Source organism: Mya arenaria, chromosome 11, assembly GCF_026914265.1.
Source record: "Mya arenaria isolate MELC-2E11 chromosome 11, ASM2691426v1".
NCBI classification, from domain to species: Eukaryota; Metazoa; Mollusca; class Bivalvia; order Myida; family Myidae; genus Mya; species Mya arenaria.
Genome location: NC_069132.1, coordinates 27,375,264 through 27,394,570, shown reverse-complemented (window position 1 = coordinate 27,394,570; position 19,307 = coordinate 27,375,264). Strand labels below are relative to the sequence as shown.

General features: G+C 34.3%; 1 protein-coding gene across 1 annotated transcript; it reads right to left on the bottom strand.

Moving 5' to 3' along the window:
• Window positions 1-7,812: 7,812 nt before the first annotated feature.
• Window positions 7,813-8,765, bottom strand: LOC128208452 (zinc finger MYM-type protein 1-like). The gene is made up of 2 exons (XM_052912015.1): window positions 8,263-8,765; window positions 7,813-8,035 (listed from the first exon to the last, which is right to left on the bottom strand). Exons 1-2 carry the CDS (start codon window positions 8,763-8,765, stop codon window positions 7,813-7,815), a joined length of 726 nt encoding a protein of 241 aa, XP_052767975.1.
• Between the last annotated feature and the right edge of the window lie 10,542 nt (window positions 8,766-19,307).

Here is a 19,307-nt window from a genome sequence, read left to right as displayed (position 1 = left end):
AACCATGTGGATTTGTGGGAAAAGGTTGAAAATTGCGAACGCATAGTAATATTTAAAAACAAGCCAATTCTTGGAACCTTGCCTTGTATGCTATACATCTATGTATGTAATTCGACCTATTGGTAAAAAAAATAGTTTGTTCTCGTAAAACCAACAACACACCTTACACTCGGTTAAAGAGAAAAAAAACAGCGATAAAGGTTGAACATTACCTAAGTTCTGACAAGACACCCCGATATCCCCGAAGAAAGTGAAGCCTAAGAAAGACTTGGCATGAATAGTTTCCAATGGATATACGTATATGCTTTACTCTACAGAAAAATGCTTTGTCAATTGTCGCTTCGTTATACCTATAGTTCACGGTATTATTACATAAATTAAAAGACAGTTGTCAACTGTATGTTTTGTTTTGTTTTGTTGTGTTTTAAACTCACCATAACGTTTTGTATAACTAGTGGTGTGCATGGTGATAAATTTCCGTCTTAGAATGGTACTTAAAGTGTATTATAGTTGGCTTCTATATATGTCCTGTACTTCCAAGGATGAAAAGGAGAAACCCACGGAAAATCCCATAAACCAAACACTGATGATTTAATGAAGAGTGATTAAAGGCCAAACACTTTTATGGATATCGTTTAAGGACACAGATCACAGGTCAAACACCTATTTAGAGGTCAAACACTTATTGTGATATTGTTAAATGACACCGTGATTAAAGGTCAAACACTTATTGTGATATTGTTAAATGACACAGTGATTAGAGGTCAAACACTTATTGTGATATTGTTAAATGACAGAGTGATTAGAGGTCAAACACTTATTGTGATGTTGTTAAATGACACGGTGATTAGAGGTCAAACACTTATTGTGATATTGTTAAATGACACGGTGATTAGAGGTCAAACACTTATTGTGATATTGTTAAATGACACGGTGATTAGAGGTCAAACACTTATTGTGATATTGTTAAATGACACAGTGATTAGAGGTCAAACACTTATTGTGATATTGTTAAATGACACGGTGATTAGAGGTCAAACACTTATTGTGATACTGTTAAATGACACGGTGATTAGAGGTCAAACACTTATTGTGATATTGTTAAATGACTCAGTGATTAGAGGTCAAACACTTATTGTGATATTGTTAAATGACACAGTGACAAGAGGTCAAACACTTATTGTGATATTGTTAAATGACACGGTGATTAGAGGTCAAACACTTATTGTGATATTGTTAAATGACACAGTGATTAGAGGTCAAACACTTATTGTGATATTGTTAAATGACACAGTGACAAGAGGTCAAACACTTATTGTGATATTGTTAAATGACACGGTGATTACAGGTTAACACTTATTGTGATATTGTTAAATGACACGGTGATTACAGGTCAAACACTAATTGTGATATTGTTAAATGACACGGTGATTACAGGTCAAACTCTTATTGGGATATTGTTAAATGACAGTGTGATTAGAGGTCAAACACTTATTGTGATATTGTTAAATGACACAGTGATTAGAGGTCAAACACTTATTGTGATATTGTTAAATGACACAGTGATAAGAGGTCAAACACTTATTGTGATTTTGTTAAATGACACAGTGATAAGAGGTCAAGCACTTATTGTGATACTGTTAAATGACACAGTGATTAGAGGTCAAACACGTATTGTGATACTGTTAAATGACACAGTGATTACAGGTCAAACACTTATTGTGATATTGTTAAATGACACAGTGATTACAGGCCAAACACTTATTGTGATATTGTTAAATGACACAGTGATTACAGGCCAAACACTATTGTGATATTGTTAAATGACACAGTGATTACAGGCCAAACACTTATTGTGATATTATTAAATGACACAGTGATTACAGGCCAAACACTTTTCGTTGTGATTTCGTTCTACACAATGTGTATATGGTACAACGGTAAACATTGCCAAAATATGTACAATCTTATACAATGTTAAAACGGAGATAAAATATAAAAAAATGAAGCGTTTTGTATCAATGATATAAAAAAGAGATAGAGTATAAATGAATTCTATCTGAAAGAGTGATCCTTCGAGCACAAAGAAAACAACCAATGTATTGGCAAATGCAGTATCGGATAGATTGAGATCCTTTATTGCAAGAAATGCAAGACCTTCCCTAACATCAGCTTAAATGGTATTCTATTCTAAAGGAACACTAAGCAATATTAATTGAACGGTTGCGTATATGTAGGCAATGCGTTTCCAGCATAATTGTATTAGAATAATAAATACGCTCGGAAATAAGAGTTAAACCACATCTGATTCATTATAGGCACGTTTTCGTCAAAATGAAATTTTGGCCAAGGATTGTTTCATTAAATTACAAGCGTATCTAAAAAAGATACACGTGTAGAAGCAGAAAATAACATGTTTAGTATTTTATTTACTAAGAAATATGTTCATATCTTTTCTATCGAAAAAGTTATTTAGAAATTAACGTCACTAACTTGTTTGTTTACATTGGTTGTGACGCATGTGAGAGCCCCTTTAATGTCACGTGATTCCTCACCCTGACTATAGCATAAAAAAGTTTGCAAGTTTCTCTGCTAGTTTAATAACCACACAATTTTGAGTTATATCTATATCTTTGAGTTATATCTATATCTTTGAGTTACATCTATATCTTTGAGTTACATCTATATCTTTCAGTTATATCTATAGCTTTGAGTTATATCTATATCTTTGAGTTATATCTATATATTTGAGTTATATCTATAGTTATATCTATATCTTTGAGTTATATCTATATCTTTGAGTTACATCTATAGTTATATCTATATCTTTGAGTTATATCTATATCTTTGAGTTATATCTATATCTTTGAGTTATATCTATAGTTATATCTATATCTTTGAGTTATATCTATATCTTTGAGTTATATCTATAGTTATATCTATATCTTTGAGTTATATCTATATCTTTGAGTTATATCTATAGTTATATCTATATCTTTGAGTTATATCTATATCTTTGAGTTATATCTATAGTTATATCTATATCTTTGAGTTGTATCTATATCTTTGAGTTATATATATATCTTTGAGTTATATCTATAGTTATATCTATATCTTTGAGTTATATCTATATCTTTGAGTTACATCTATAGTTATATCTATATCTTTGAGTTATATCTATATCTTTGAGTTATATCTATATCTTTGAGTTATATCTATTGAGTTATATCTATATCTTTGAGTTATATCTATAGTTATATCTATATCTTTGAATTATATCTATATCTTTGAGTTATATCTATAGTTATATCTATATCTTTGAGTTATATCTATATCTTTGAGTTATATCTATAGTTATATCTATATCTTTGAGTTATATCTATATCTTTGAGTTACATATATATCTTTGAGTTATATCTATAGTTATATCTATATCTTTGAGTTATATCTATATCTTTGAGTTACATCTATATCTTTGAGTTACATCTATACCGATTATACCTGGTAGATGATGATTTGATCGTGAATAATGCTATTTGTAAACATACACTACTTCGAGTTTATTATCAAATAATTTTCCTTGTTCCGTATTGATAAACCATGTCGGAAAACATCTGAATTAGATATGTCCGTATCGAGTGGCATGCGAAGGATCCATGGATGTGGAGCATGTTTAGTTGAACGTCGTTTATAAATATCGTCCAACTTCTCTACCACCATTCGGTCTTGTTAAAGATACTTAGTAATAACTCCAAAGCCGTTGGCCCAGACAACACACAAAAAACATGAATTAAAAGCTTGTGCATGAGAACTTTAAGATAGCCTTACTGACATTGTCCAAGACTTATTAGACCGGGCCGAACTTTCATTGGACTAGAGCGACGCAGACCATTGTTACACAGGTTTTCACAAATGGTGATCAACCTGTTATCAACCCGTTAGTTTATCGTCATTTTCGTGCACAATTTCAAAACACATACTATGAAGCAACCTCGTAAATCACTTTGAAAACATTAATATTTTAACATCATTACATCATGGATTCCGATAGGGATATTCTTCTAAAACCCATGTCAGAGTCACATCAGACGACATATTAACAGCAAGTGACAGGTTATCGCCCGTGGCGGGCACGTGCTTTTTGCTCTAAGCAAATTATTTGTTTGTTAGTGTACAACAGAATAATTCTAGTTTTTGTGTGTGGATTTATTACACAATGGCCAGCACTTCTAACAGGTTTTCTCCTTTGTGACGAAATGAACAGAAACGCAAACGTAGAGGGACAAGTGCTTCATCATGTCCGGACACATGTCCGGATATCGGCCAGTATGGTGGCCAGCGTGGTCATCATGGCGGACGTGGTGGTCCCCCGTCTGTATTCGCCGAGACGGCACCACCGCGTAGGGAGTTTACTTGTATGTCGTTTGACAACAAGCTCGACTGTTTATTCGACCTCATTACTTACACAAGTCCAATACACAATAAACTGGATAATATTGAGCAATGTCTGTTTTATTCAAAGTCTACCACCGATGTCAGTGAGAGCCGCCTTCGCCTTTTGGAGTACAAAAGTATAGATAACGAGGCCAGGATGTTGAAAGGGAACTTAATTTTCAATGTGATTTATTTCCTGGCTGGTACGATATTCTTCGTGGATCTAGGATGCCAACAATGTTGCTCGTGTCAGTGAACCTTTGTCTGCCCTCAAAATCGAGTCTGTGCAGCGACAAGTCAGGTTGGCGACATCGTATGCGTCCCAGCCAACCCTAAAATCGCCGGTGGAGTCTTCACGACAAGTGCCGTCCGATGTAGACAGCAATTCAGGCGACGAATCAGGATGTGATATCGACCTTGATCCGCAAGGAGGTACCACTGGAGCTGCGATGCCTGTCGACGGCACGGGTCCTGTCCTTACAGTCCCCCCCCCCGGCTGTCTCCTTAATGTCCATCCAGCCATGAACACGCAGGGAAGCAAGGTGACCACGTCGCACTCATCCAACCCCCGATTTCGAATTGGCTCAACCTAACAATATTCCTCATACGGTTGCGCGGGAAGTGTGGCATTCTGTGTTTTGTTATAAAAATAATAATATTTAAACTAACCACATTCCCCTTTACTTATTATATTATAATTATAATTTGTATAATGATGAACTCCAAACCTGTTGCGAAGCCGCCATTAACCCACCTCTTTATACCTGTAATAACTTATATATATATATATATATTGAGTTTTCACATGCTTTAACTTAAATGTAAACTGTGATATAATAAAAGAATAATGAGTTGAGTTGAGTTGAGTTGAGTTGAGTCGAGGTGACAACAGCAAGCAAATATATGTCGCAATTTTATATCTTAGCAAGCTTTTGGTGCCGTCCTACACTGTCTCCTATACAAAGTGTCTTAATCGCAGCACGAAGGTAGTGGTCAAAGGTGAATCATCTGAGGGCGTCCGGTGAACGTCAATAAACTGAGTATGTCTATATGCCTTATTTATAAATGTACTTCAACTCAGTGTTAAATTCAGTGGATGATTGTTTACTATATCAGTTTAGACCAAGTTTATTTTAAAAACACATGAACTCACCAGAAATGTAGACCAATCATTATGGCATAACGTCTAATGCAAGGACATGTGGTAGAAGAAATAAGAATAACTTTTTTTTAAATACAACATTGAAACAGGTCAACTCTAATCCATACTTACTCACACCAAGATTTATCGTGGTCAGACAATATTACATACATTTATACTTACTACCTTCGATATTGCAATCGTACACTGAAACAAACATTTGTTGTTGATCTTTTCTTTCTTTCTTTCTTTTTATTGATTAGTTTATTCTTAAATGATCCATTGAAAGCAAGAAATAAGTGATATTCGATTGTTGGAAAATATCTCATTTAGTTTATAATTCTTAATGATTCGTCAAAAGCAATAATTAAATGTTTTTCACTTGGAAAATAGCGCCAAATATTAGTCAAATGACGTCAAACCGGCAATAAACACAATGTCTCCAGTACAAAACATAATCATACTGAACTTTACATGCAAAAGTATGCAAGGGCGTAGCTGGAGCCCAATTTGAAGTACTCCCAATTTAGCGGGGGGTCCGGGGGTACTCCCCCTGAATTTTTTTTTTACTCGTGCGATTTGGTGGCATTTGACGCATATCTGGTAACTTGAAATGCAAGTTTTAAGTTAATAATAACTGAAGCAAAAAAGGAAAACTGCAAGATCGAGCAATAAATATTCAAAACATATTTATACTTGGTGGAGATGCCTCCCTCCGAATATATAGGATATACAGATGAACAAGTTGCATTGAGGACAAATATCACATATAGTTTGATTTAAACATGGAAAACATCACAAGCAAATAATACACAAATGTATACATAGTTTATCTTATGGATTTTTTTCCCATTCTGAAACAGTTTTACACAACAACACACGTTTAAACTTTGAACACTAACGCCAGCCGACGGTCTTTTCTACGTGCAAAAACATCCACTACGTGCTCAGCGTTGATATCTCGCTCTTGATAAATGTTAAAAAGCCTAAGCCCTGAAAGCCTCTCGGTGGTCATCGTGTTGTGGAGGTACGTCTTGACTCTCTTCATCGTGGAGAAGGACCGCTCTGCCGTAGCTGTGGAAACGGGCATGCACATCAACACCATCATGCAAAGTCTTATGTTTGGATATGATGCCTCAGTGGCCACTCGCAAAGATGATTCCAGGTCTGGAAACTCAGCTGGGGATGTTGTGGTCCATTTAGCAATCCATCTTTTACACTCCCGGACAAACGTCTCCTCGTCACACTCTAAGTCTGGACTGTACTCTGCAAAAATCTCTGCGGCCCTGGCAGGTGTCAGTTCAGTAGCCTGTAACAAAACAAACATGACCCACTTTTTTAAAATTAAACAATAAAATAAGCAATTGCTTTAGAGAAAAATATAGATATGCACAGAACTTAACGTTTTGGTACACACACTTTGTTTTCTACGGAACAATAATATAATTGATGTTTTATTTGACTATACATGTATAACATTACGCAATTCCAAGTGTTTTCATTGATATCACATATTTTATTTCATCAAAAAAGGATGAATGAAAACCTACTTTCGTCGGCAGAAGATATTGTGCAGTAAATCTCCCATGCGGTTTAAGCAGGCGGGTTGTTAACTCAACAACTAGGTGGTCAATGAAAGGAAGGAACATGTTGACCTTCCAGTATTCTGTGGGTGTTGCCGCTGGTGCGTTAGGCCTGTTTGCCTGTCGCCCCGGGCATCGAGGAATGGACGGCTCCACCCCAATGTCTCTTGCTAGTGACATAGCCTTTTCGTACAGGTTATCCCATACTGTTGGATCGTTGCGTTCAGACTGAAATGATATTTGATAGTGACGTAACATTAAACAACGCATTAGTAAAGCGCACGGCAACGTCCATCTTTCTTTTTGTCAAAAGATGGGAAAACATTTAATAACATATGACTGCAAATAAGTTCAGTTCATATGTACACACACAAGTATGAACTGTTTCTGTAAACATATATACAAGCTATGAAATTAGTGCACTGTTAATGAGTGACGGGTCTAGGAAAAAAAATACATGGCCATTTACGCCGATGAAAAGTATAACTATAGTCCGACCCAAAGTAAGATCAAGTACACTGGTACATATTGACTTACATATGATTTTGCCGGTTAACCGAGGCGTGATTAACACTATTCTATAACTTTTCTGTCATAACGAAATGAATTCATCCCACAACTAGCCGTTAGGAAAATGAATTAAATAACAAACCTCTAACAAAGCGACAACAACACGTGCTTCTCCTGTTGCCTCCAGTAAATCACACGTCTTCTTCTGGGGGAGTTTCGACAGGTGTACGAGCCCTGACAACGCATGTTCGACAGACACTCGGGTAGTGATGAACTCGAAGGTCTGAATAGAGCGAGTCGACTGTATCCCGTGGCTTTGCTGTCACCATAATCGCTAGCGAGTTCGTCCAAGGAACTTACAACAACTCTGGAAATTCATGACACAATTAAATCAATGTTTCGAGAATGGTTTGTGAGCGAACAATATGAACATCGAAAGCCTTTCTATTCAGACGTACATTATTTTAAATAAAAAAGTGATAAGATAACAGACTAAGAAATATCACATAATGAGGAAAAAATACAATACTTTGAAGAATATTGATTTAGAGCATTTAGGCATTGTATAATTTAAGTATGTTTACTCAAGATTACCTAAATAAGCATAGGAAAGTGTGCAAAGCATCCGCCCTAGCTGCCAACCGGGTCTCGCAAAGAGATTGCAGTTTAGTGCGCTTATCCATCTCGACACGGGCAACTTCATCGTTGTCAAGGTTTTCCTGGAAGCGTAGGAGGCGTTTAGCATAGTAGTTAATAGCAAACGCTATTTGTTGTACGGTAGCCATCATGTTCCTTGCATACATTTCTTTTGATGCGTGGATAATGGCCAGGTTGAGGCAGTGGACTTTGCAGTGGGTGTACACAGCCCCAAGAATACGCTGTTGGATCCTTGCCTGTACGCCTCTTCGGATACCGGACATATTGGCAGCGCCATCATATCCCTGGCCACGCATTTTGTTTACGTCAACACCCGCCAGTTCAAGATTTGCTAAGAAGGCATTGGACAACGTCTCGCCTGTAGTTGATTCGCACTCAGCGAACCCCAAAAAATCTTCGCGTAAATTAGCTCCGACGAAGTATCTAAGGCACATGGCCATCTGTTCCATAGTGCTGGCATCAGTTGCCTCGTCAGCCATAAACCCGAAGCAGGGTGCGCTGTTGCACTTTGACACGATACTGTCTGCGATTTGTTTTCCACAAATGGAAATAAGCTCATTTTGTATATCGGGGCTAAGGTACATAGATCTTGGGTCTCCGTGTTCTACATGCTCTTTTAATATGGGATTCTGCTTAGCCTGAAAGTTCAATAGGGCCTGAAAATTTCCCTTATCGCCTTCATGCCCCCTCAAGGCAATGTTCTGTTTCCCACAGAACACTATCGATTCTGTAATACTAACAAGGATCTTTCTGTTCTTTTCAACGACCACATTGTATTGGGATGACATGCTACATAGTATGTCTTTTTTTCCCCTTCATTATTGCTAAGAAATGATCTGATAAATCACAGTTAGACGGGTGGGCCTCTGATTTCATGTGGCTCAAAACTACCTTGGATATGTTGCTCCAATCTCTCAATACTGTGGTGACTAAAGTTTTCACGCGAGCATCAGGGCCAGCAAACAGATGGCATTGGGCGCAGTAGACACCATCAGTGACCACAGAGTAGCGTAGCCATGGATATGACACGAAATACTTTGGTTGAAGGGTGCGAAACCGTCCTTGAGCATACCTAAAATTAAAGAAAATGTTCCTAATCAGGTTTGCTTCGAAATGGGCAATACAAATCGTTTTCTACAACAACAACAACAACAACAACAACAACAACAACAATAATAATAATAATAATAATAATAATAATAATAATAATAATAATAATAATAATAATATCAGAAGAAGAATAAAATAATAACAATATTAGATAACAATAAAGATGTAAAAATATTTTTTTAAAATATGTGTACTCTCTCCAGATTCGGACTCGAGTTGTTGGTTTACGAGTTCTCGACGCTAACCGTTACGCCACAGGGACTTGTGAAAAGTCATTCATAACTTTTTAATTATCTCAAGCGATTTATGGCCGAATTTGACTATCAAATTGTATTATAATTTTATAAATTCTTGCTCTGAAAATTTGACCAAATTAACAAAAACACATGCTATTATACTATTTATTCATTTGAATTTCCTCTTACAAAATTAATTAGTATTTCAGTTAAGTGTTACTTTTCAAGTCTACAGTAGCGTGTGTATTTTTATAAATAATAGTACCTTGTTGGAAACTTGAAACTTGGAGCCTTATCCCAGTGTTTGGTCAGCAGGTTGAATTTGAATTCACTATCATACGGGACTGATGTTGCACAAGTTCCATATTCTCGAAAAATATCGGGATAAGGTGGGCAAAAGGTTGTCGGAGACGCCATTTTTGTTTGTTAAAAATTCGCGCTGTTTAAAACTTGACTTGACGTAATAAAGACGGGAGGTAACTATGATTGATCATAGTTATAATACGTAAAAGTAAAGCTAAATTGTTTACCGTGTTTAAGATTTCATGTTTAAAGTGTGCTTGGAACATCGTAGTAAAGGATACTATGCACAGTTACTACCGATATCTACGACATTTTACATTTAACTTTTATAATGCCGAGATGGATTGGTTTCAAATTCGCCTGTACCCCCTTAGGGTTCAAGTTTTACACCGGATTTAGGCCATTTAGACTTTTCATTTTTCAAAATCGAATTACTCCCGGGAGTATTCCTGGCTACGCGCCTGGTATGAATTTATTCGTTTAAAGAACACTTCCTTTAGTTTCAATTGACGTGTTTACATTTTCATTTCCCTGTAGTAAAAAACAACACTTCTGAAATTATATTATCAATATCGCGAAAAAGCTCCTTTGATGAACTAACTATCAAATATCACTCATTTAGAAAACCTTTCGGGTGAATAAACACTTTATTTACACATGTAATCTTAAGAAATGACGATTCTGCCAAGGGTTTCCTTGTACAAATATAGCTAATAGCTTTGATGTTGAGAAATGCTTATTCCGCATTTAGACCTGTTCTGTTCTGATACTTGATAGTGTTCAAATATTTTATAGGAACCTTTTTCAACAAAGGGCACTTGGGAATTCTCCTACAAGAACGCGTTATAAAAGCACTTGTAAATGTTTGTTATATTGAAAGTTGCGGCCTGAGTGCATATAAACGCAAGCGATGCAATTGCATATTGATACAATATAATAACATACAAAATATAGATGACATTGCTATGACTTCATTGGTGCCCTAAATCAATCAAAAATACCGGTTTCGTTTTCCGAATTTTCAAACTTTCGCTGTCCGGTAGGAATGCGCAAAACAATATCAGGATAAATCATACCTCTGCATTTTCAAGTCCACCGATATGTGAAAATGCCAAAATGTGCCGGGAAATCGACAGTTATTAAGTGTTATGAAAATAAAATGAATAATAACCGGAGCTAAACTATCATAACATTTAAATATTCATATAGCTAAAAGCCAAAATTACAATAACGGCATGCTGAAATGTAAAAATGTAAAAACAATCTGGTTTATATCATTTCCTAAAATAATTATTGGTATGAAATAGAAGAAAATTGCGTCGTCGACGTATCACGTAAAAACACGTCATTTGTACATATTTACACCTCAACTTCCATCCCTTAAATGAACTGCCTTTCGGCAATTGCGTTCATCAATCGATGAACGCAACATCTTCGGATATGTTCGGATTGTAATTCATTGCATAACAATATACATGAGAGCTATTGATCTTGTTATTGGTTGTATTGTGTCAGCAGCTCCCGTAAAATATAGATCAACATTTTAGAAAGTGTTTGTTTATTATATTTTAAATATATTGGTGCCAGAAGTGTTTCAATTTAACGTTTTAAAGTGCTTTCAAGTGGTTGATCTTTTCCCGCATTATTGTGACGTCATTTGAAAAAAATGTTTCCGGTTATAGTAGGGTCGTTCTATTTACAGAATGGGTAAGAACGGATTACTGAAAGGTTTTCTTAAATGAAATGAAGTATTTTTTTAATAATTCTTGAATGAAATAATGAACTATTGGTGTAAATATAAGAAATGAATTGCGGGGTTGATGTCATTATCGGGGATATGAACGCAATTGGGTTGGTCAAAGTACGCGTGGAGTCCTTCGGACTCCACACACATTGACCAACCCAATTGCGTTCATACCCCGATAATGACATCAACCCCGCAATTCATTCCTTAAATATTGTATACGCAAGCAATTGGAACTGATATAGCCGCTTAATCATTATAAAAAGCGAGGGTTATTTTCGTTCAAATAATATTGTCGGTAGAAGGGATTACTGAGATTCATCTTTGACAATCGACTTATCGTTAGCAACTCTTGGGAAAACGTTAAAACGGCATGCTAATAATTGCTTGGAGACCACATTACAGTGATGGATGGATTCTGTTCACGATATCAAAGAGACGTCGGAATTATTTACTAAAATTACCCGAGCCAATTTGTCTAATTTCCAAGCAAATGATCACCCCCTATGAGTCACGAAAGAGACCAATGTCTCAACATTGAGGTGCAAGAGGACATAAAAATAGGTTCATATTCTTTCGGACAAGTTTTGCTTTTTTTTCCATTTATTATTATTGATAACCGAAAGGGCCTATCTGTATTATTATTTCCTGAGCACATTTTCATTTTTGCAATTAAAAGTTAAAATTATTCCATAAGATTCCATAAATGAAATCAACATGTCAGTTTTGTCTTAAGTATCAGCATAAAGGAAACATACTATTTGATAAAAGTCGATGTAAGATCGATGCTTATTTCAGTTTTTTATCACATAAAATTATTTTCGGCGATGACTACAATTCTTTTAATTCACCAAAAAAGATGAATAAATGACGAAAACAATGATTCTTATGAAGGATACCGAGGTTATTTGAACGAAAAGTGCAGGAATCGAGGTATTTCTACCTTATGAGATGATAGTAGTTCGCAGTAAATATTTTAGCATTCACCAATCATTTAATATTTTTGCCTTTGCAGCTACTAAATAAACGGCTAAAACCTGGTTATCAGTTATTTATATGTTCTATAAACCTATTATTTTGTAACAAGTTAGAGGTTTATCACACAAAATTAAGGTTTGTTATACAAGTGTATGTATTAATTTTGAGTAAGAGTGTCACTTTAGCCTATTTCAAAATTTATCATCTGAAAGCTTGCCGCGAAGTTAAGCAAAATAATAGATAATATAATTCATTCGACAGTAGAAAGTGGCTGTTTCCCTATTTAATTTCAGTTTTGTTTAGAGAATTTCACTATTAATACATTTGTAGCAATTCAAAAAAAAATCAAAATAAACCCAAGACTATTAAATATACATCAGTTTAAAGGTTACGGTGCATAAAAGAAAACTAAACGACAAAGCCAACACGGAATGAAATAAAAGTAACGTTATTTTGATGTGAATAGATTTTATATAAATTCGGCGCATTTCGTTGACATCAAAATTAAATAACATTTGCTGATCAGCCATGTCCTTTTAATTATAGACTAATTTAAGAAACACTTTGATTTGTAATATTTAGAAATACATTTGAAACTTCTGCACAAATGGCCTAATGATTTAAGTGAAACATTTTCCAGTGTGAGAATACCACGTGATAAATTGCGTCATAAATGCTACGTCGGAAGGCAATATTTTGCTTCGAATGAAGACTTTAAACAAAGATAACTTCACTATTTCTTCACCATTTTAAATGAAACATAGCGCAGTCTACGCCGCCTACGGAGCCCCGCCTTCGATCTTCTACCTGAGTTTGATTTAGAGTTCAGTTTCTTAAAACACTTCGCCAAACCTTTTTACAATACGGCCGTCTGACGGAGCACTGACAAAACATTATTTTGGAAACAGGTTTGTCGAAGTGTTTGATGAAACTAATAACTTTATCAAACTTCGATGATAAAACGGCATAGACTGCCTTTTGTTCGATTTAAAATGGTGTAGTAAAGGAAAAGTTATCTTTGATTTAAAGTCTTTATTTTAAGCAAAATGTTGCATTCCGAAGTAGCATATATGACGTAATCAATCACGTGGTATTAATCTATCACGTGGTATTCACACACTGTATTCATAATACAATGGAAACTAAAGGGACAAGCCCGGTAGCCAAACATTTAACACTGCCTATAGTTAAAGGCACAAAGCTATGACCCAACAATTAATGAACAAGGAACACACAACGTTACCAACAACACAGACAGCCCACACCTGCATTTAAATATAGTTTTCAATAATGGTTGGGGCTACCACCTTAAAGATGCACTCTAACTCCCAAATAAGATTTGTCACAATTAATAATATTGTTTTAATATTCCAAATAGGATGAATAAATGTCAAAAACAATGGTTCTCATAGAGGATACCGATTTTAATTTGAAAGATTTTTTCACATAAGTTTTGAAAGAAATGAGCATAAAACACGGTATTTCTACCTTATGAGACTATAGTAGATCACAGTAAATGTTTTAGCATTCACCAATCATTTAATAATTTTGCGCTTTCAATTTTTTAAATAAACGGTTACAATCTTGTTATCAGTCATCTTGAATGATATAATCTGTGTGAAGGCGGGAATGGTGAAGAACAATTTAAGAATGTCACAGAAAATAATTATTTGACATCATATTGTTTAGACCAGCAAATGCAACGGAGGGAAAAACAGCATTTTTTATTCTGTTTATTCTTTGTATTTTTTGGAAAAGTGCGTGCTAAGGTTTTTCTTGAACACACTACACTTACGTATTTCTACATCATGTGGCTAAATCGGAAAAACTGAAAGTTTTCATTTTCATATTAGTTATTACTGTCAATAGGAATTAATTTATCATTTGGAACGTCATTGGTGAAAAACGTGTTTTTATCTAAATTGTTGATGTGTTTTTGTTGACTTTTTTTTTAAACAAAACATGTTTAATTTATTATTTCTTAGCTGTCATTACCAAACATAATGAAAATTTTACATTTCAAATTATACCTTTGTATGTAATTATCTTTTTCATCTTTAAACACAATAAATTCAAATTAAGCTGCTTTAAAACAAACATCTGCAAATGATACATTTTCCGTTTTCTGAGAGAATATAGCTTTGAGATATATTCTCTAAAACCACTAAGTCATTTGAACAGATGTAAATTACAAACATAGACCGAACTTATGTTACTGGTAGTCTAATAAGGACTAACATTTTGGAATAGGTGTTTTTGTATTTGAGTGATAAGAAAATGCTATACAGATAAATAGCATAACTTGCTAAACCCTTTTCATACATTAAGGATTACGGCTCTCCGTAGCCTGTTTTATCGCTGCACATCATGTACTTATCAAACGTCAGCTATCATTAGTGTGTGACCTACGCATAACACTCCGAAAGAAATGATGACGTAACTTCCTTTTTCTTTCTGAAATTCTCTTAAAAGCTAACACATTATAACATCCTCGAAAATTGATTCTGTATAGCCATTTTTTTATCAATTGCCTTTGTATATTTTAAATGAAAACGAAACGTTATCTGTATAAAGCAATACTAGTTAATCATCATTATTTCTTGTATATTTCGTTGCCTGCCATACAACCATTTGAATTCGCACACCACGCCTCGTTAAGATTCCGAACCTCATGAACATGTATAGGATAAGTGTTAGACCATCATTTTTTTATTATCTGATTTACAAGATTTTTTTTCAAAAATGTTGAGTCGAGGGGGCGAAATAAAAATAAAAATAAAAGCTGAAAAAGTGAGCAGTCGTACAAAAAATAAAAATAAAAGTACCGTGAGGGAGCATAAATTTTATTTTCATTTATATCATTTTAAGCCCAAAATGCCTGTTTATAGAGCTATATATCATGTATATGTATGTTTTGTGTCCATAATAACCACAGAAATGTATAATAAACACTATATTACTTCACAACACAAATTTGCTCAATATATGCTTTATTTTCAAGTCTTGTAGATTGAAGCCAGATTAAGATTTGGAATGGATTAACAATTGAATTGTACAAAATAAATTGAATGAAGAAACATGTTTTGGCTTATTGTAACATGAACTTGTAAAACAAGAATGAAATTTCAGATGAAATACTCGCTAACATCAAGTTAAACAGCAGTCAAACAAATATTGCAAACTATTTGATTTTACTTAGGTTGTAATGCACTTTTACCAATTGTGAATGGTAAACTTTCTCTTATTCATAACAACTCAAAATTAATGTTCTATGTAGCAGTTCAAGGTGACATCAAACATCAGCTATTTCAGATACAGTAAAACCTCCCTTAAAGACCACTTCAATAAGAAGACCACCTCAAAATTAAGAACACAATGTTCAAGTCCATTTTCCAAATTTTGCTCTTTCATTTAAGGTCGTTATTTAGGCCACCTCAATAATAAGACCAGTTGTAAAGGGTCCCCAGGGTGGTCGCAAAGTGAGGTTATACTGTATATTGTAAGTATTGTAGCAGTATAACTACAGACTTTGTGAAATAACTGAACATAATGACATCAAGTTCTCACAAAGTGGTCTACAATATCAACCAACAGATTGGTCATAAATGTTGACCACACATTCAATACATACACAGTACCGTAAAGTATTTTACTTCACTTCAGATATGTTAGTGTACAAAGAATGAAACAGAAAACTGTACACTGAGAAAGTTTGACAGCATTTAGGTAAAAAGCTGCTGAATAAGAGACAAAAAGGTCTCCATTATCTGAAGTGCATTGTTAAGTACTTGTCATACTAACTGAGTCATAAAAACATTTTAATAGACTGTCTAGATGGTAAACGGTTTTTAAACCTATTGAAACAAATATTGACGTCCAGATTTCAGCACTGTTGGCACAATTCATATACAAGTCCACCTTCCACAGTCTAATCTCTTATTACATGTTATAGAACTACATGTGCTTGCAAAATAAAAATGCTTCATAAACAAACTAGTGTTTGTTAATATTTTAACTCAGACAAGCTAAAATGATGTAAGAAAATTATGTTGTCATAACAAGAGATGTACCGAAGCCTTACTATTGGTATTTTGACTAGAATAAACCTTATAACATATACATTTTGTCATTTTTTCAACATATAAACAAGATTCCCCTGGTATACTGAGGATATAACATTAAATGCTATCAGCAAAAATAATATATTCTCATTTTATATATTTATTTATTTATTGTGCTAATGGCCACCGGCCTATACACAAACATATGTACATATACAAAGAATCATGGTCATTGTTTATACTAATATACATGCATTGTACAACAAAAGCTTTTCACAAAAGAAGTTTGTAAAAACAATATTCATATGACACATGACTAAACATTATCAAATTCTAATATGGCAATTACCGTACATCTACCATAAGTTTACATTACTGTTGCATTGTCATATTCAAACCTTCGTTCTAAGTATTTGTCAGATTACTATATCACACATCCAACATACAAAATTTAATTATTTGATGTCTTGTCCAAATATTGACACTATGAGAGGATTTAGCTATTCACTCAATATAATGGAGTTAATTCTGTTAAAACGGTAAAGAATAGCTAATTTAGGTTATGTGAACAAATAAAATATGTTGAGGAATCTGGCTTCAATTCTATTTGAAGTATATAAATATGTATATTTCTACTGGGTATTTACAAGTGCTAAATGACAGTGTCAAGTTCTTCATGCAGTCAGCTTTTAAAAGTATTAAGTATATGATGTGCTCTACTGGTCCCGTGTTCACAAAAGATCACCTGATCTGGATCAAGTTGATCCATAAAAATAATTGCCATTTTTATGAAGCAATTGAACACTTTTTCCAATACATTTTATAAACATACACACACAAATCTAAAAACCTTCCAAGTTACATTATGAAAACATGCTTAACTTGTCATTGATGTTGAACAATTAATTTTTTACACTTATGACAAAAACAGATCTGGATCAAATCAGGATCAATCTTCAAAAATCGGTCGTATAAACGTATTAATTTCCCTTTTTTCTAAATAAACATGGCAAGATGTACAAAAAATGAGCAAAGTATACCTTTAAATATAGTGTCTCAAAAGTTTTGCAGAATGTTTATATTTGTAACATTAAATAGAACGATTAAGCATTGCATAACATTTTGCAAAGTTTGAAATACATTATATTTGATCTTGATCCTGAAAGTTCATCCTTTGTGAACACAGGGCCTGATAAACAATAACATATTAGTACTCTGATTAGGGAAAACAGCAAGGTCATTGAATTTGGAATAACAAAAAATTCACAATAATCTGTCATTTTCACTTTCACATATGGGCCGCACAATGCCAAATTCTTACTTTAATTGTTTTATTCCTTCATTGTCGGCTACCTCCGTATCTCCACAATAGAAGCAGACATCGTCAAACTGGACAGTCTTCCCTGAAAATTGCCAATAACATGTCAGTAAAATTATCACTCTACTCATCGCCATTTAAAAAAATTGTTGGTGAGAAATTGTCACACAATAAACACAGTTTAACAACATGTTACTTTCATATTACAAGTATTGATTTGCAAGGTGCATCACACAATTTCATTGTATTTTGAAAAAAATGCTTGTTGTTTCATTACAGATTTTGACATGTCTGCACATGCTATATAGGGTTACAAAAGAAACTATAATTTATAAAATAGGGGCAGCAGTTACAGTGCCAATCATGTGATGTAAAAGGACGGGACTACAGTTATTTAAAAACAACAACCCAGATCATTAAAAAATATGTAGTAAACAGTTATACCAACAGTCTAGATACCAACATTAAGATAATGAGGCATATAACTGTAATAAGACTGTATGCAATGTGGCAGAAATCTGCTGTACACAGGGTCATGAATGATGCAGAACAGATTATTCTGTTAAAACTATGACTGTATAGGTGCAATACTTTTCATATTTGAAGTAAGACCTTAATACAGGAGATGTCAGAACAGGATTTCTTTACCAGAATACCAGGCATTAAAATGCTTATAATCTGCTACACATTTCATAGAAGTTCTACCTGCATAATAAGCAGCCTCCATCATCGAATTGCAATTAATTCCCTCCTTGACAATGATCGTATTGTGGTATATTCCAGCATGGAATAGTGGATTGCCGCACATATACACGAGCTACTCCTGCACACGCATGACAGACCGCTCTTCATCAGTAAAAAGCTTTTTAGCGCTGTACACAACTCGGCGCTTGCCACACTCTCTACATAGGGCAAAGCTCCGAACTTTGGCTACAATGGAAATGATGACCTGTTATTTATATTTGCCATGACATTTGTTTATATGTTGTTTTTTTTTAAATTAAAAATGAATCCATACAAATGTCCGTAAACTCGTCACTTTAAATAATGTTATTCATAGCCCATCGGTATTCAGGGTCATCAGTACCGTATATTCATCTCACTCTCAGCCTAACTCGCATTAATTTGGCGAAATATTAACTCGTAGTCATTGCATCATTGTTAATCCCGACAATAAATTGCGTTTTGTAAAAAGTTTCAACTGGAATATTTCTCTTAATGAAAAGGCGTGT